The 20,139-nt window shown below is 44.5% G+C and overlaps 1 protein-coding gene across 2 annotated transcripts in view; it reads left to right on the top strand.

Annotated features, from left to right (window-relative positions):
• The window catches only part of LOC106611061 (latent-transforming growth factor beta-binding protein 2), a 158,404-nt gene that overhangs the window by 97,300 nt on the left and 40,965 nt on the right, over positions 1-20,139 (top strand). For both annotated transcript variants that reach the window (XM_082955662.1, XM_014210912.3), the window contains exon 9: positions 11,029-11,103. In XM_082955662.1, coding sequence (XP_082811788.1) covers positions 11,029-11,103 — 75 coding nt within the window. The remainder of the gene's footprint in view (positions 1-11,028; positions 11,104-20,139) is intronic.

Here is a 20,139-nt window from a genome sequence, read left to right as displayed (position 1 = left end):
GGCCATTGAAAACAAGTGTCACAGCAACAGGAGCCTCTTAACAACATATTTTATAGACACTGAGAACTATGTCGCTTAGCTGTTTAAGGACTAGTGTTGAATGTGGTTCCATTCAGGAATGCTCCATCGACCTACTGTTTCCCGGAACCTTTTAATGTCTCCTCTGGTCAGCTCCAAGTGCCTGGATGTCTCTTTCTCTGCCTATCTTGGCTTCAGTCCTGACTGTGATCTCCACACCATTCCTACGTTATTCTCCTATAGTTCTCCCTCTATCCAATGGGAGGGAATCACTGAACTCTCTGACTGATTCAGTGAAAGACATCAATCCAAGACACTGCCAGACTACTCTGTTGTTTTAGGCAGATAACGTATTATTATTGTTATATGGAGTGGAGGAAGCCGCAGTGCGGTGGGGAAACCAACGGGTGTGTGTTTTTGGGAGGGAGGGAAGTTGACGTAATGGAGGTAATGACAGTGACACTGTGGAAGCCCCAGCACCAGCCCCGTTCAGCCCTGTAGGATCGAATGCACTGTAAACCCACATGCTGCAAATTTCAGTGAGTAATGAACACCAGATAAAATAAGACCATGGTCCATCTCTCCTTTCTCTCTCTGGTTCATATGTCCATCTCTCCTCTCTCTCTGGTTCATATGTCCATCTCTCCTCTCTCTCTCTGGTTCATATATCCATCTCTCCTCTCTCTCTCTGGTTCATATGTCCATCTCTCCTCTCTCTCTCTGGTTCATATGTCCATCTCTCTCCTCTCTCTCTCTGGTTCATATGTCCATCTCTCCTCTCTCTCTCTGGTTCACATGTCCATCTCTCCTCTCTCTCTGGTTCATATGTCCATCTCTCCTCTCTCTCTCTGGTTCATATGTCCATCTCTCCTCTCTCTCTCTCTTTGGTTCATATGTCCATCTCTCCTCTCTCTCTGGTTCATATGTCCATCTCTCCTCTCTCTCTCTGGTTCATATGTCCATCTCTCCTCTCTCTCTGGTTCATATGTCCATCTCTCCTCTCTCTCTCTGGTTCATATGTCCATCTCTCCTCTCTCTCTCTGGTTCATATGTCCATCTCTCCTCTCTCTCTCTGGTTCATATGTCCATCTCTCCTCTCTCTCTCTGGTTCATATGTCCATCTCTCCTCTCTCTCTGGTTCATATGTCCATCTCTCCTCTCTCTCTCTGGTTCATATGTCCATCTCTCCTCTCTCTCTCTTTGGTTCATATGTCCATCTCTCCTCTCTCTCTGGTTCATATGTCCATCTCTCCTCTCTCTCTCTGGTTCATATGTCCATCTCTCCTCTCTCTCTGGTTCATATGTCCATCTCTCCTCTCTCTCTCTCTGGTTCATATGTCCATCTCTCCTCTCTCTCTCTGGTTCATATGTCCATCTCTCCTCTCTCTCTGGTTCATATGTCCATCTCTCCTCTCTCTCTCTGGTTCATATGTCCATCTCTCCTCTCTCTCTCAGGTTCATATGTCCATCTCTCCTCTCTCTCTCTGGTTCATATGTCCATCTCTCCTCTCTCTCTCTGGTTCATATGTCCATCTCTCCTCTCTCTCTGGTTCATATATCCATCTCTCCTCTCTCTCTGGTTCATATGTCCATCTCTCCTCTCTCTCTGGTTCATATGTCCATCTCTCCTCTCTCTCTGGTTCATATGTCCATCTCTCCTCTCTCTCTCTGGTTCATATGTCCATCTCTCCTCTCTCTCTCTGGTTCATATGTCCATCTCTCCTCTCTCTCTCTGGTTCATATGTCCATCTCTCCTCTCTCTCTCTGGTTCATATGTCCATCTCTCCTCTCTCTCTCTGGTTCATATGTCCATCTCTCCTCTCTCTCTCTGGTTCATATGTCCATCTCTCCTCTCTCTCTGGTTCATATGTCCATCTCTCCTCTCTCTCTCTGGTTCATATGTCCATCTCTCCTCTCTCTCTCTGGTTCATATGTCCATCTCTCCTCTCTCTCTGGTTCATATGTCCATCTCTCCTCTCTCTCTGGTTCATATGTCCATCTCTCCTCTCTCTCTCTGGTTCATATATCCATCGCTCCTCTCTCTCTCTGGTTCATATGTCCATCTCTCCTCTCTCTCTCTGGTTCATATGTCCATCTCTCCTCTCTCTCTCTGGTTCATATGTCCATCTCTCCTCTCTCTCTCTGGTTCATATGTCCATCTCTCCTCTCTCTCTCTGGTTCATATGTCCATCTCTCCTCTCTCTCTCTGGTTCATATGTCCATCTCTCCTCTCTCTCTCTGGTTCATATGTCCATCTCTCCTCTCTCTCTCTTTGGTTCATATGTCCATCTCTCCTCTCTCTCTGGTTCATATGTCCGTCTCTCCTCGCTCTCTCTGGTTCATATGTCCATCTCTCCTCTCTCTCTGGTTCATATGTCCATCTCTCCTCTCTCTCTCTCTGGTTCATATGTCCATCTCTCCTCTCTCTCTCTGGTTCATATGTCCATCTCTCCTCTCTCTCTGGTTCATATGTCCATCTCTCCTCTCTCTCTCTGGTTCATATGTCCATCTCTCCTCTCTCTCTCTGGTTCATATGTCCATCTCTCCTCTCTCTCTCTGGTTCATATGTCCATCTCTCCTCTCTCTCTCTGGTTCATATGTCCATCTCTCCTCTCTCTCTGGTTCATATATCCATCTCTCCTCTCTCTCTGGTTCATATGTCCATCTCTCCTCTCTCTCTCTGGTTCATATGTCCATCTCTCCTCTCTCTCTGGTTCATATGTCCATCTCTCCTCTCTCTCTGGTTCATATGTCCATCTCTCCTCTCTCTCTGGTTCATATGTCCATCTCTCCTCTCTCTCTCTGGTTCATATGTCCATCTCTCCTCTCTCTCTGGTTCATATGTCCATCTCTCCTCTCTCTCTCTGGTTCATATGTCCATCTCTCCTCTCTCTCTCTGGTTCATATGTCCATCTCTCCTCTCTCTCTGGTTCATATGTCCATCTCTCCTCTCTCTCTCTGGTTCATATGTCCATCTCTCCTCTCTCTCTGGTTCATATGTCCATCTCTCCTCTCTCTCTCTGGTTCATATATCCATCGCTCCTCTCTCTCTCTCTGGTTCATATGTCCATCTCTCCTCTCTCTCTGGTTCATATGAGGCTGAGAGAGAGAGAGCGTGAGAGAGAGAGAGAGAGAGAGAGAGAGAGAGAGAGAGAGAGAGAGAGAGAGAGACCACAAGAAAAGGTCAACCAGTGAAGAACAAACACCATTGTAAATACAACCTATATTTCTGCTTATTTATTTTCCCTTTTGTACTTTAACCATTTGTACATCGTTACAACACTGTATATATACATAACATGACATTTGTAATGTCTTTATTCTTTTGGAACTTCTGTGAGTGTAATGTTTACTGTTCATTTTTATTGTTTATTTCACTTTTGTATATTATCTACTTCACTTGCTTTGGCAATGTTAACATATGTTTCCCACGCCAATAAAGCCACTTGAATTGAATTGAGAGAAAACAGCGCCAGACCTTATTTAAATTTCAGGCTTATGGCTGAAATGTTGAAGTGTGTCCTCTGACAGGAGAGGAGATGGAAGCAATTAGAGCTGCTTGTCCCCCTAGACTGCAGAATGACAGCTGATTGGATGAGGCAAGGCCAATGTGGGGTATGGAGTTGATTGACAGCTAATTTGCTTTCAAAGTACAGTATATTGGGAAACGTACCCAATAAAGTGAATCCAGCTCTTTGTAGAAACAGTAGATCAGAACAATGATAGGTAGATCAGTGTCATTCAGACTGTTTGTTAGGGTTTTCTGCATTGAGGATCACTTTAAGTGAAGGGTTCATGTGAAAACTGATCTGAGGTACTTTAGAAGAGGCCACAAGCTCTGCCCTGAGTGTGACCCTATGACCTGGTGCGAGAGTGGCATGGCTGTTTCTGACTTTATATGGAGTAGCTGGCCACCCATTGTAATTTTATTTCTAAGTGGCCATCAGTACCCGTGTGTTCGAATGCTTATTCAATTCCATAAAGCATGGCTCCGGTCGTCTCCCTGTCTGTCATTCCAGGAAGTCTTCCCTCCAAGTGACTCTCCCACTCCGGGATGCTTCCCAGGGAGCAGGAACAGAGGTCCCCGGGGCCAACATAAATCACAGACGCACCCACAGGAGCCCTGGCCTCTAGCCCTGGAGCCACTACCTCCCCAGGCCACCGAGGTCACAGGATGATGTCACAGCATGATGATGTCAGCCCTCTGCCCCTCAACCCCGACCACACCAGCAGGCCCGCCCCATACTGAGGGAGCAACCTCTCTCTGACTCTACTATCTCGCTCTCATAGGAATGTTATTCCTGAGCATCAGATGAATCAAATAAGATGAGAAGGAGGAGGAGAAGGCCCTGTTCCAATTCACCCTACATGAGATCATCCCTTCCAGTCCCATGGAGAACTATTGAATCTGCCCATTTAGGACCAAACATGTGCCTAGTACTTTTTATTAGCAGTGATCAAACATTGAACACTTGTTAATGACCAACATCCAAACCCAGTGATGGGGCGACTTGTTCAGAACAACACAGACTGAGCTGAACATCTGCTGTAGTCCGTGCCAAGGTTCCAGGCTGCTCTCTCGCTCTTTGCCGATGCAGCCTCTCTCTCATGGTGATTAGACAGAGACGTTGCCATCCTTTGACAGGTTCTGATTCGTTCTGTGTTGATGTAGCTTAATGCCGGGTACAAACAGTGTGATGGAATCTATTAGCTAGACAGCAGTGTGGCTAATGAGGGCTGACTGGGCCTGACTGCAAGCAGGAATAAATCCCAATGCAGGCACACAGTATCTATCTATCTGGCCCAGAGAGGACTGCTTGTACAAGGCACCGTGCCAGTGAGTTGGAGGCACATGGAAATGAAATCTCTGTTGCATGGCTGGATATGATACATGTTTAGCCTGTTCATCATGGGGTATGGACTATACCATGTCATCTCTTGGCCACGCCCCCAGTGGTAAATATTTCATGTCAAGTGGCGGCAGTGGGAGATTATGGGAGAATGTGTGTCTATTTAAATGGGAGGTCACAGGCACACCGCTGTGGGCGTCGTAAAGAAGGGAGGACAGAACAAAATGTAAAACTGTCAAACTACAAACAGATGCAAAAAGCATCAAATTATGTTAAAAACGGAGACAAATACAATGTTTTTGAAGAAGGATTAAGTCAAGCCGAACATGAGGGAGAAGCACTTTGTGACATCTCATGATGTGAAAAGGGCTTTATAAATACAGTTGATTTCATTTGATGAAATAAATGCCTTGATCGGACTAGCTGCATTTTCTTTATACAATGTCTGTCAGAACATGGTAATTGTCTGTGCCTATGAACTCACAGCTGGGAATGTCATTTACCCAATATCAAACTCCAAGCTGGTATACTGGAGCTTTTTTAAGAAAGCAAATGTTAGCTTTGCATGACTGTGTGGTGTCTGAGGCTGATCTCATCATGGGGATGTTGATGTTAGGTCCATGTGGCTGTCTCGTCTCATCTGATGCCCCAGCGTTTGACTGGCTGGCAGCTGGGGCTTATTTACAGGACTCGTGATATGGGCCGTGCCAGAATGGCAACTTGGCTTATGCCAATGAGACGTTCTGCTTTGAAAAGCAAATGACTTCCCCTTAGCTGTTTTCTGTAATCAGTCGATGGCCTGGAGGCCAGAGGGACATGGGTTCTTTCTCATCTTCATCTCAAAGGGAATGAAACAACTCCTTGTGATTAAAGGGTTGTGTTGGGTTTACCCCTCCATGGCACCAGTTTGTCCCATGGCCGTCTGTTCTCAGTAAGCAAGTCGCTTAAAGGGTTTTAAAGGTTCTTGTCACTCATGTCTGTTGTGTTCCTACAGAATGGCTAACTTTGGAATGGATAGAGATGACTGTCTCCCCTCCTCCTGTGGCTTACATCCATTCCCCCTCTCTGGTCTACTACTTCTTCTCAGGTTCTCCAGCTAGGCTCCTGGATAAGCCTGGGGATAGGGGGACTCAGGGCAGGCCCCATGGAGGAGCAGTATATTGGGGTTGAGGCAGTACAGTACATTGTGGGTTCAGTACCGTGCTCTCAGCCTGTGATGGATGTGCCTGCCGCTCGTACATCTAAGTAGGCGAATAGAAGCCTCCTTCAGGCCAGGTGGTCCACATAATGATTGCACTAATTACCAATTACAGATTTCTGTCAAGCAGAACCCATTTGACTAGACTCGCTCCTTTCCCTTCAAACTCCTTCCCTCTCACTCTTTTCTTACCTTCACTCCCCTTTTTCCTATCCTCCTCTCTCATTCCCTCTGTAAACACCCACATCTCTAAAGGCCTATTTTGAAGGCCGTGCTAAGTTAGCTTTGACTCCTGTTTTAGAGTAGGCTCTCAAAAGAAAGTGATGCCACCTATTAAGAAATTGTATATGAGGCTTCAACTGTTTACAAGCAAATATTGCTGGATGGTTGCAAATAAAATGCCTGACACAATTTAGAGATGACTGGTGAAGTAAAACAAATCAGTCAAGGGTGACAAAGTCTTTTGGTAAAGTGCAATGAATGAATGGAGGGGGAACAAGTGAGGCCAACAGTCTGTGTCCCTGTACTTCCTCTTTGTAAAGCACAATGAATATGGGCCAGTCTGGTCTCTCTGTCCCAGCATCCATGTAACCAAGGGGAACACTAATGATGCAGCGAGGTCACTCTTGCATTTCATTGCATTGGGATCTGTGACAATGAACATTGTCTGGGTCAGCATGACGGCATGTCAAACCCATTCCAGAGTGGCATTCTACCCACAGTAGGTTACAAAACATCCTGAACTAGCATATATCATAGATACATAGCTTACAGTACATTTCACTCTTTGGGTTTGTTGTCCATTGCACTGGCCTATAACTCGTTTTCCCTTGTAAGGTGGTTAGGCAAAACTTCTGGTCTTATTTATACAGTATCTTGTTTGCTTGCCATTGTCTTTAGCAGTGGGTTGACCATACAGATGATGTCCTGTCAGCCAGCTCAGGTACCTGTGGGGGAAGTTACTTCAGACAGACCTGCTCTCCTCTGTGTGTCCCCTATTCTCTCCGTGCTAATAAGATTTATAGAGTGGCCTGCGCCCTGCCAGGCATCCCTTGTCATGTGTCCCTGTCAATCAGGGCAGACTGATCCTGTTCTCATGGGGGTTCGCACCTGCCTCGCCCACCACCCTGTCACAACAGCTCATTACCCAGAGGCCTCTCTGGGGATTCCAGGGGTGCAGGGCGGGACCGGAACAGCCGCTTCGCTTTGACACAATTATCACCGACCCTGACCCTGCAGGGGAGCTCCCGTCTGGTCCGATCCACTTCTGATCTGCTGTGTGAACCTGCAGACACTGCAGCCTTACTGCCTCCTTCAGTGATCACTGAGTCACGTCATGACCAACAGTATGAACTAATACTGTTAGACTCTCACAATCACTCAGAACACAGATGGGATAACACCATAAATAAGACGGATTGATGGCACATTCCAGGTAGACTACAAGATCTCCCCCTATTCTTTCTCCTCCCTGCGATATTGATAGCCTGTTGATGAACTGAGGTTCACCAATACCACAAACGGAGAGAACTTTGGCAGCTGGATCTGGAATCAGAATTCCACCAATTTTTTTCCAATTAACAGCTTGTCGCCTGTGTAGGAAGGAAAAGGAAAATAAATGACGGGGGGTTCCCAAACAAACAGAGGAGAAGGAAGGCTGACTGCAGGGTCAGCTTTACATCAGTGCTACACTGATGTAAGGGCAGATGTGCTGCTGTGGCTGAGGGGATGCCGGACCTGTTTGCTCTGCCCTGGTGTCTAGATTGATGGGTTGTATGAGAGGGGCTCTTATCAGGTCCTGTTGACCCACCGTCTGCTTACCTGCCAGGTGTCCTGCAACACCACTGTCTGCCAGACGGCCTGCCAGACGGCCTGCGACACCACTGTCTGCCAGGTGTCCTGCGACACCACTGTCTGTCACTCCCAGGCCTCCAGATCAACACTCTGCAATCTGCTGCAGCGTTGCCTGAAGATAAACTTCCCCTCAGGGCCCACTCGGCCAGGGGAAGAGCCTGGAGGGAAGAGAACATGTTTTCATTGGTACTGGTGGCGAAATTCCTGCTGTGCTCCAAATTACGTTTTAATTTATTTTTAACAATTTCTACATTGTAGAATAATAGTGAAGACATCAAAACTTTGAAAAAACACATATGGAATCATGCAGTAACCAAAAAAGAGTTAAACAAATCAAAATATATTTTATATTTGAGATTCTTCAAATAGCCACCCTTGCCTTGATGAAAGCTTTGCACATTCTTGGCATTCTCTCAACCAGCTTCACCTGAAATGCTTTTCCAACAGTCTTGAAGGCGTTCCCACATATGCTGAGCACTTGTTGGCTGCTTTTCCTTCACTCTGTGGTCCAGCATTCTCTCAACCAGCTTCATGGGGTAGTCACCTGGAATCCATTTCAATTAATGGTGTGCCTTCTTAAAAGTTAATTTGTGGAATTTGTTTCCTTCTTAATGCGCTTGAGCCAATCAATTGTGTTGTGACAAGGTGGGGGGGTATACAGAAAATAGTCCTATTTGGTAAAATGCCAAGTCCATGTTATGGCAAGATCAGCTCAAATAAGCAAAGAGAAACGGCAGTCCATCATTACTTTAAGACATGAAGGTCAGTCAATACGGAACATTTCCAGAACTTTGAAGGTTTCTTCAAGTGCAGTCGCAAAAACCATCAAGCACCTTGATGAAACTGGCTCTCATGAGGACCACCACAGGAATGGAAGACCCAGAGTTACCTCTGCTGTAGAGAATAAGTTCATTGGGGTTACCAGCCTCAGAAATTTCAGCCCAAATAAATGCTTCACAGAGTTCAAGTAACAGGCACATCTCAACATCAACTGTTCAGAGGAGACTGTGTGAATCAGGCTCCCATGGTCGATTTGCTGCAAAGAAACCACTACTAAAGGACACCAATAAGAAGAAGAGACTTGCTTGGGCCAAGAAACACGAGCAATGGACATTAGACTGGTGGAAATGTGTCCATTGGTCTGGAGTCCAAATTGGAGATTTTTGGTTCCAACCGCCGTGTCTTTGTGAGACGCGCTGTGGGTGAACGGATGATCTCCGCATGTCTGTGATTTATTTAGAGTTCAAGGCACACTTAACCATCATGGCTACCACAGCATTCCACAGCGATACGCCATCACATCTGGTTTGGGCTTAGTGGGACTATCATTTGTTTTTCAACAGGACAATGACCCATCACACCTCCAGGCTGTGTAAGGGCTATTTTACCAAGAAGGACTGATGGAGTGCTGCATCAGCTGACCTGGCTTCCACAATCCCCTGACCTCAACCAAATTGAGATGGTTGGGATGAGTTGGACCACAGAGTGAAGGAAAAGCAGCCAACAAATGCTCAGCATATGTAGGAACCTCCTTCAAGACTGTTGGAAAAGCATTCCAGGTGAAGCTGGTTGAGAGAATGCCAAGTGTGTGCAAAGCTGTCATCAAGGCAAAGGGTGGCTATTTGAAGAATCTCAAATATAAAATATAATTTGATTTGTTTAACACTTTTTTGGTTACTACATGATTCCATATGTGTTATTTTATAGTTTTGATGTCTTCACTATTATTGTACAATGTAGAAAATAGTAAAAAATAAAGAAAAACCCTTGAATGAGTAGGTGTTCTAAAACTTTTGACCGGTAGTGTATATGCTGAAAATTAGATCAAATGCACATATGAGATATCAACATTCTTTTGAAGGCTTGTCAATTGTGTGGTGCCGCTCACAATCTGATGAACTAGAAAAGCTAAGAATGGTCTGGAAGTCACATGAAAAACATTTTCTGCTCTTCCGCTGGATGTAAAGGGAGTGAATACACTACTGTCCCATCATGTTGAAATGAAAAATCCACCCTAGCCAGACACTACTAAATCATGAAGAGGACCGTTCTCCTTTCAACATGTGTCTGATGATATTCTAGGAGACTCTTCGTCTGCGTCTCCTCTTTCACCTTTCCATAACTGTGAAATCTGTGACTAATCACTTTGATCCTGTCCAGCAATCGGCTCTGATTACCCCCTACCTTCCCCACAAGTGAAGACTCAGTCCTGGCCATCTGATATTGAGAATAGCCTCCTTCCCCGGTCCCAACAACTAATTGAGCATGCCCTGCCCTGACTGGGAGCCGAATGAATAATGACATCAGGTTTTCAGGCCTCTGTCAGCAAGTGTATGGCCATGCTGGGGGCATGAACGGACACAGAGCGTTATTTACAACACAGCTTCTGTGAACCTCTAAAGTACCTCGCTGAAGGACATGCAACATGAGGAGATTGTTATTGTTATAGTAGAACAAGCAAAAAAATAAATATGCGCAGCACCCTCGTAAGAACCCCAGTAAACCTTGCATTCATCATCATTCCTGGCATGTACACATGAAGCATTAGTCTGGTGTTTAAGTGGATTTTCGCCGTGGTTGGTGACACAGGTCATGGCTGTGGCATGTGTTTTCTCGAAACAATTTATGATATAAGGCTCTCTTTCACTGTGTATGTGTCCCCAGGGGTGTGGAGCTCTAGGTAATATGATTATAAATGACGTGTGGTGTTGATGATTGTGCGTGATGGCAGTGTTGTCGTATAACTGCGGTTAATGGGGATTCGTTTACATGGCAGCATTGTGGTGTCCCGCAGGGCCCAGCTGTGGGTCCCCGTCTCATTTCTCCCCCTGCCAAGCTCAGCACATCTGTAACTTATATGCTCCCATGCTACACATGAACCATCCCCTCCCTCCCTCCCTCCCTCCCTCCCTCCCTCCCTCCCTCCCTCCCTCCCTCCCTCCCTCCCTCCCTCCCTCCCTCCCTCCCTCCCTCCCTCCCTCCCTCCCTCCCTCCCTCCGTGACTTATGGATGCAATGTTTTTTAAAGTAGACAAGCAGAGTGTGATAATTTCTCTTTTTCTAATCAGTGCGTTCACTCATCACCTTCTTTCTTTTCCTTTTCCTGCAGCGTATGCAGTGATTGCGAACGGGCAAGTGGAATGCCCCAAGGGTTACAAAAGGATGAACATGACTCATTGTCAAGGTAAGGGGAAGGAAAGATGTCTTGTTGTTTGATTGTGTTTAGTAATACCAATAGTGCCTGAAGAACTGTCATTGAATTTTTTCTCATAGATTGTATTCTGACATAGTTGTACCATGTCTGCATTGAATTCAAATGACCCAAGTCAACCCCAAAACATGCATTGTGTAGCAGCCACACTCCACCACATCCTATTCTCAAAACGTTATGTCTGTATTGTGATAAGAACAGTTCTACAGTGACTGCCCATACATGACCATGCTTAACAAACCCCCAGGGCCTGTATAAAAGTATTCCTGTCTATATGTCTAGCCCACTGGGAACAGGGTCATGGGTACAATAAGCTGTGGCCTGGGTCAGAGTTCAGCTGCCCCAATATGCCCCAGGAGGGAGTGGTGTTTTTAATTGCTCTGTGGAGGTCTGTATGGAGCTATATGGCCAAAGCCTTTTGTTAAACTTCTGTTACAGTTTGTTCTCAACACTCCTACTCAATCTGTCAGCAGGGGATAGACGGCGTGACTTCCAGCTCACCCATCCATCTGTGTGTGAAAACAAACTGTGTCCGTCCGTCCCTGAATGTGTTGCTTGCCTCCCTCCTCACTGCCTTTTAGTGGGCCCTGTCAGCCTGCTGACTGCTATAGAAGAGATATCCTCCCACAACGTACATCCACTGGATACTGTAGATACTGTAGACCAGTGTTTCCCAACTCAGTTCCTCCAGTACCCCGGACAACCACACCTGATTTTACTTGTCAACTAATCATCAAGCCCTTGACAAGTTGAATCAGGTGTTTTTGTCCGGGGCAACAGCAAACAAATTGTACTGTTGGGGGAACTGGAGGACCGGAGTTGGGAAACACTGCTGTAGACAACCACAAATAGGGAGAGAATCACATATAAGATGGTGTTAAATCATATTGGAATTCAAAGATCAATAGGTCTATTTTGGCCTGAAGAGATATGCATTACCTCATACATCAGTGATTTCTGGATGTTTCTTGTGCTATTCTCCAAATATAGTTTCTGTCAGTGCTAAGGACTATCAGTTAGATTTATGACCAGCTCTTCCACTCCCAACTTCCAAAGACTTGATTTATGTTTTTTTAATCTGGATGTCATTGCATACTTATAACCTTATGGAGTGTACCATCATAAACAGATCATTTTAGATGTTATAATGGTTTGAAATGCACATCCCAGACAAAAGAATACACACAATGTAAAACAAGAAGATTCGTTTTATTTTATTAGATTGGTCATCATCAACAGTAAATTTCAACAAGTTTTCTGAGTTGCATGGCAAATACTGTAGTAGAGTGTATTGTGGATACTGTGGGTGTTTCTTATTTGTGGTGATAGAGTTATTGATATGCTAAATTATTTTGCATTCCTCGCATTTATATAAAAAAAAGCGGTGGACAAAGACACTTTTTATGCTGTCCAAAAGGGTGTCAAGAGTTGCCAGTAAAGTAATTTATCTGACTTTAATTCAGCTGGCTTTTTCTGATCACTTCAAGATGTTCTCCCCTCGCAGTCCCTCATTTTTGGAGGCTGAAAAACCAAACTGACAGATATTCACAATATTTACTGGCCAGCTTCAAAGTCTTGTTCCAATTCTGCTGGAGCTCCATTCCCCAAAATTATTTTATTTTACCCCTCAGAACAACTGCCAAGGAGGCAAAAAGCTGATTTTTCAGGGATTCTGTCATTATTATCAAACGGGTATCCTCCTTGCCAAAGCGTGACTCCTCGCCTTGAGCTTCTTGCTCTGTATTTCAGAGGAGGAGAAAAAGTACTGTGTCTTATCCTGTGTCTGAGCACAGACGTGATTCACCCTGCTCTTTCTTTCTACCCCTGCTGCTGGGCTCGGTGGCGTACAGTGGGCATCGCGTCACAGATAAGATGTCCCCTCAGAAACACAAGCTGTTTTGTGACCTCCGGACAGGCCCTTATCTTTCAAACACTCCAGAGAAATTGTGTCAGCTAGAGTCACCATGAATATATATATAGGGCTGCTTAAGTAGTGGACATCTATGGCCTCACTGCCATAAACTTAGTATGTGCTGTTTCTGTTGTGAGTGGGGGCTTAAGTCTCTATAGACAGGAAGTCATATTGTTAGTTAGCCTATATCGAGATGTTATTGTGATCGGATCAGCTTGTCGAAGCACCCTAACACAGGCGGGAGGTATAATATTAACAGACCAGAGGCAGTGGTTGTGGTTCGTTTTGTATAGTTTACTAAACGGGTCTTCTTTCACCTGACAAAAATAACTCCCGTACAGGGAACGTCCAACTCTGAAACACCTACAGAACAAAATAAATAAACAGAAACTAAGCCATTGACCAAAAGGCCGTGGCCAAAAAAGGAAAACAAAACAACAAACGGCTACTCCTGTCTTTAGACTATCGTCTACTCATAATAGTTACAGGAGGAACACTTCTCTCTACCTATAGCCTGCCTTGGTTAACAGAGAGACACCCCATACACAGACACTTTCTTTGAGGTAGGAAATACCGACGTCCTCGCAGGTCCCCGCCTCTACTCCCAATTCTCCCCCAGCTCCTCTCCTGGCACACCTATATAGAGGAAGACACAAAGCAATTAGTGGGCCAAGCTGTGTACTAATTGGCTTTACACTGAGTACCTATCCCCTGAGGATGGTGCTGTCGTGTCGTCTTCCTCCGGCTGGTCACTGAACTCTCACATTTTGGATTGAGATTTGACAGGTGTTCCAGCTAAGGACCGGTCAAGTTCTTACATGTATCTGAGAAGATTTGGAAAAGGAACACTTATTCTTCCCAAATCCTCAAATGGATGGGTTTTTCGCTTCTTGACTTATGTTTAGTGTCTGATTCAAAAGATTTAAACACCTCAGTCTTCACAGAGGACCCGCCAGTCCCCACTCCAATAGTACTAGATATTTCCTTTACAATGACAGTAAATAATTATCCTGGTTGTTTATGTGAATCCTCTACAAGCTTATTTTGGCCCTGCCGTCAAAAAGTGAGAAATGAAGGGTCGGGTGAGTTCAGGGCCGGCAGGTTGTCAGTTTAAGCGCAGTCAGGGGACTCTTTGGGTGGAGTCATCATTCCGCGTCATTACTACAATAACAATGGCATCCTGAGAAACCTGTCGGAGGGCTCTGATGGACGTCTATGTGTGTTCCATCTGTGCGTATATAATAACAGAGAATGTCTCTTGGAGAATGAGTGAGCGACCAACCATGAAGTCAGATAGGTGTTGAGATTAGTGCAGGTCATGACAGGCTGTCAGTTCCAATCTCTTACCCCCGACCAGACTGTACCACTAACACTAATCTGGAGTCAACCTGACCCTGGATTACAGACCCCATGTGATGAAGGAAGGCTGAGCCTAACGTTAAACTTCAGCCTTCAGCTCTACATCCCTATAGTCCCTGTCGCCTCCACAAGCAGTGTTGTTGTCTCTCTGAGTGAGAGCTAGCAGAGTTCCGTTTCCCCAAGAGATATGGTTTGGTCAGAGCTCATAATGTATAACCCCATGACATGAGTTGTCCATTGCGTCTTCTTTATGTGCCCCATGGCTCACCCAAACAGGAAACCATGTCCGCCCATTTGCTTACACTTGAGTCGGCCTGTTTACATCATTACTAACAGAGGGGCTTGGGGATAGGTCATGGGGATAGGTCATGGGGAAGTCAGCTATTTATGACCTTAAACTTGTTCCCCTTTTAATCCCCCATACCACCAACACACATGCACGCACACAGACACATATATATATATATATATATATATATATATATATATATATATATATATATATATATATATATATACTGCTCAAAAAAATAAAGGGAACACAAACTACACAATGTAACTCCAAGTCAATCACACTTCTGTGAAATCAAACTGTCCACTTAGGAAGCAACACTGATTGACAATACATTTCACATGCTGTTGTGCAAATGGAATAGACAACAGGTGGAAATTATAGGCAATAAGCAAGACACCCCCAATAAAGGAGTGGTTCTGCAGGTGGAGACCACAGACCACTTCTCAGTTCCTATGCTTCCTGGCTGATGTTTTGGTCACTTTTGAATGCTGGCGGTGCTTTCACTCTAGTGGTAGCATGAGACGGAGTCTACAACCCACACAAGTGGCTCAGGTAGTGCAGCTCATCCAGGATGGCACATCAATGCGAGCTGTGGCAAGAAGGTTTGCTGTGTCTGTCAGCGTAGTGTCCAGAGCATGGAGGCGCTACCAGGAGACAGGCCAGTACATCAGGAGATGTGGAGGAGGCCGTAGGAGGGCAACAACCCAGTAGCAGGACCGCTACCTCCGCCTTTGTGCAAGGAGGAGCAGGAGGAGCACTGCCAGAGCCCTGCAAAATGACCTCCAGCAGGCCACAAATGTGCATGTGTCTGCTCAAACGGTCAGAAACAGACTCCATGAGGGTGGTATGAGGGCACGACGTCCACAGGTGGGGGTTGTGCTTACAGCCCAACACCGTGCAGGACGTTTGGCATTTGCCAGAGAACACCAAGATTGGCAAATTCGCCACTGGCGCCCTGTGCTCTTCACAGATGAAAGCAGGTTCACACTGAGCATGTGACAGACGTGACAGAGTCTGGAGACGCTGTGGAGAATGTTCTGCTGCCTGCAACATCCTCCAGCATGACCGGTTTGGCGGTGGGTCAGTCATGGTGTGGGGTGGCATTTCTTTGGGGGGCCGCACAGTCCTCCATGTGCTCGCCAGAGGTAGCCTGACTGCCATTAGGTACCGAGATGAGATCCTCAGACCCCTTGTGAGACCATATGCTGGTGCGGTTGGCCCTGGGTTCCTCCTAATGCAAGACAATGCTAGACCTCAGGTGGCTAAAGTGTGTCAGCAGTTCCTGCAAGAGGAAGGCATTGATGCTATGGACTGGCCCGCCCGTTCCCCAGACCTGAATCCAATTGAGCACATCATACAGGCACATGGAGGCCACACACACTACTGAGCCTCATTTTGACTTGTTTTAAGGACATTACATCAAAGTTGGATCAGCCTGTAGTGTGGTTTTCCACTTTAATTTTGAGTGTGACTCCAAATCCAGACCTCCATGGGTTGATAAATTGGATTTCCATTGATTATTTTTGTGTGATTTTGTTGTCAGCACATTCAACTATGTAAAGAAAAAGTATTTAATAAGATTATTTCTTTCATTCAGATCTAGGATGTGTTGTTTAAGTGTTCCCTTTATTTTGAGCAGTATATATATATATATATATATATATATATATACACACACACACACACACACACACACACACACACACACACACACACACACACACACACACACACACACACACACATAGTGCATTCAGAAAGTATTCAGACCCCTTGACTTTTTCCACTTTTTGTTACGTTACAGCATTATTCTAAAATTGATTAAATAGTTGTTTTACCTCGTCAATCTACAGACAATACCCCATAATGACAAAGCAAAATCTGGTTTTTATACATTTTTGCTAATTCGTAAAGAATTTAAAACTAAAATATCACATGTACATAAGTATTCAGACCCTTTACTCAGTACTTTGTTGAAGCACCTTTGGCAGCAATTACAGCCTCGAGTCTTCTTGGGTATGACGCTCCAAGCTTGGCACACCTGTATTTGGGGAGTTTCTCCCATTCTTCTCTGCAGATCCTCTCAAGCTCTGTCAGGTTGGATGGGGAGCGTCGCTGCACAGCTATTTTCAGGTCTCTCCAGAGATGTTCGATCGGGTTCAAGTCAGAGACTTGTCCCAAAGCCACTCCTGCGTTGTCTTGGCTGTGTGCTTAGGGTCGTTGTCCTGGTGGAAGGTGAACCTTGGCATTCAGGCCGAAGAGTTCAATCTTGGTTTCATCAGACAAGAGAATCTTGGTTCTCATGGTTTGAGAGTCTTTAGGTGTTTTTTGGCAAACTCCAAGCGGGCTGTCATGTGCCTTTTACTGAGGAGTGGCTTCCGTTCTACCATAAAGCCCTGATTGGTGGAGTGCTGCAGAGATGATTGTCCTTCTGGAAGATTCTCCCATCTCCGCAGAGGAACTCTGGAGCCATGTCAGAGTGACCATCGGATTCTTTGACACCTCCCTGACCAAGTCCCTTCTCCCCCGATTGTTCAGTTTGGCCGGGTGGCCAGCTCTAGGAAGAGTCTTGGTGGTTCAAAACTTCTTCCATTTAAGAATGATGGCCACTGTGTTCTTGGGGACCTTAAATATTGCAAACATTTTTTGGTACCCTTCCCCAGATCTGTGCCTCAACACAATCCTGTCTAGGAGCTCTACGGACACTTCCTTCGACCTCATGTCTTGGTTTTTTCTCTGACATGCACTGTCAACTGTGGAAGCTTATATAGACAGGTGTGTGAGCCTTTCCAAATCATGTCCAATCAATTGAATTCACCACAAGTGGACTCCAATCAAGTTGTAGAAACATCTCAAGGATGATCATTGGAAACCAGATGCACCTGAGCTCAATTTCGAGTCTCATAGCAAAGGGTCTGAATACTTATGTAAATATGTTTTTTCTGTTTTTTATTTTTAATACATTTTTAATACATACAAATTTGTAAAAACCTGTTTTCACTTTGTCATTATGGGGTATTGTATGTAGATTGATGAGGTAAAATGTTTATTTAATACATTTTAGAATAAGGCTGTAATGTAACAAAATGCGGAAAAGGTCAAGGGTTCTGAATAGTTTCCAAATGCACTGTATACACTCAGTACGCTGAGTGTATAAAACATTAGGAGCACCTTCCTAATATTGAGTTGCACCCCCTTTTGCCATCAAAACAGCCTCAATTCGTTGGGGCTTGGATTCTACAAGATGTCGAAAGCGTTCCACAGGGATGCTGGCCCATGTTGACTCCAATGCTTCCCACAGTTGTGTCAAGTTTTACTTTGGGTGGTGGACCCGTTCTTGAGAGACACAAGAAACTGTTGAGCATGAAAAAAACAGCAACGTTTGCAGTTCTTGACAAATTCAAACTGGTGTGCCTGGCACCTACTACCATACCCCGTTCAAAGGCACTTTAATATTTGTTCTTGCCCATTCACCCTCTGAATGGCACACATACACAATCCATGTCTCAATTGTCTCAATGCTTAAAAATCCTTATTTAACCTGCCTCCTCCCCTCCATCTACACTGATTGACGTGGATTTAACAAGTGACATCAATAAGGGATCATGGCTTTCACCTGGATTCACCTGGTCAGTCTATGTCATGGAAAGAGCAGGTGTCCTTAATGTTTTGTGTATATGCAGTGAGCCCCAAAGGGCATAAATATCATATCCCCCAAAAATGCTAATCTCCCCTGTTATTTTAATGGTGAGAGGTTAGCATGTCTCCGGGACATGATATTTGTGTGTCTGTAAGTTTCTCACGGATCATTATTCACGATTCATTCAAGATGATCCATAATCATGGTAGTGTCCACATTAATGTAGAAGTGTTTAGAAACATGTTCTATTCTTATTTACTATAAAAGTGACCAAAAAAAACACAATACATTATTTACCATTCATTTCAATTGGTCACAAAATAGTCTGAAACACAACCAAAACAAACAACAAATGCATCCAACAAGTTTTTAGAGTTACAAGCTTGATGTAATCATTGCGTGCTAGAAATATGAGGCCAAGTACTACAATTTTGACTACTTTAATACACTTATAAGTGAATTTGTCCCAATAATTTTGGTCCCATAAAATGTACAAAAAGTGCTGTAATTTCTAAACGGATTAAAATAGCCTAAAATTAAAGTTGACAGCCTGCACATTAACCTCATAGTTACTGTATAATTTCAAATCCAAAGTGCTGGAGTACAGCACCAAAACAACAAAAAATGTGTCACTGTCTCAATTCTTTTGGAGCTGACTGTATATATATAGAGAGAGAGAGGCCTGTACTCACATGATAGTTTGTTTTGCCTCCCATCACTCCCCAGACCCTGCCTGTTCCCTTATAAGCTCACTATTTCCACCGGCTAGCACACCAGCAAAACAAGAGCAGATTCATTATTATTGGGAAAATCTGCCATGGCAGCTTGTCAGGTTCCAGTCGTCACGGCAATGGGAAAAGGCCTAATGATTTACTCTTTGTTTAACTCTGTGAAAAAACAAACCCTGCATGGTCCCAATGTGGTGGCATGACTAAGAGGCTGAGGCATGTGGTGCTCTTCTCCTGCCTCCTGCCTGGGCCACTAGCTACCTCCTCTGGTTGGCTGGGTGACTCAGGAGCGCAGCTCTCTGCTGTTGAATGGACACATAAACAAACGCCACTCACCATCACGCTATCTTTCCTCCTTTCCACACATGGTTGAGGGGGAAAAACACTCTCTGCCTCTAGTATATTTCCTAACGTGAGCTTATTGGATGCATTGACCTTGGTCACAGTGTGGGAAATAAACTGTAGGAACAGAGATGCTAATCTAAGACATACCCATCTCTGCTCCGTTTCCAACTACCCTGGTCTTTCAAGAAAAGAGCCATCTCTTTATCTCTCTCTCTGTTTTATAAAAAAAAGATTTGACAAGATACCAAGAACAAATACAATAGAGTGTCTGTGTGTGTACACAGTTCACGTGCATTTCACACACTATCTAATGATGTCACTCCACTCTGCTCTGATGTATTATATTGTTAAAAAAGCCATCTATCATATGTCATCTATGGCATCTATCATATGTCATCTATGGCATCTATCATATGTTTTCTATCATTTGTCATCTATGGCATCTATCATAAGTCATCTAGGGCGTCTATCATATGTTATCTATCATATGTCATCTATGGCATCTATCATATGTCATCTATAGCATCTATCATATCTTATCTATCAAATGTCATCTATCATATCTTATCTATCAAAAGTCATCTAGGGCATCTATCATATGTCATCTATGGCATCTATCATATGTCATCTATAGCATCTATCATATCTTATCTATCAAAAGTAATCTAGGGCATCTATCATATGTTATCTATGAAAAGTAATCTATGGCATCTATCATATGTCATCTATG

This window comes from Salmo salar, chromosome 09 (assembly GCF_965601325.2).
Source record: "Salmo salar chromosome 09, fSalSal1, whole genome shotgun sequence".
Lineage (NCBI taxonomy): Eukaryota > Metazoa > Chordata > Actinopteri > Salmoniformes > Salmonidae > Salmo > Salmo salar.
Note: the sequence above shows the minus strand (reverse complement) of the source record. Positions and strands in the feature narration are given on the sequence as shown.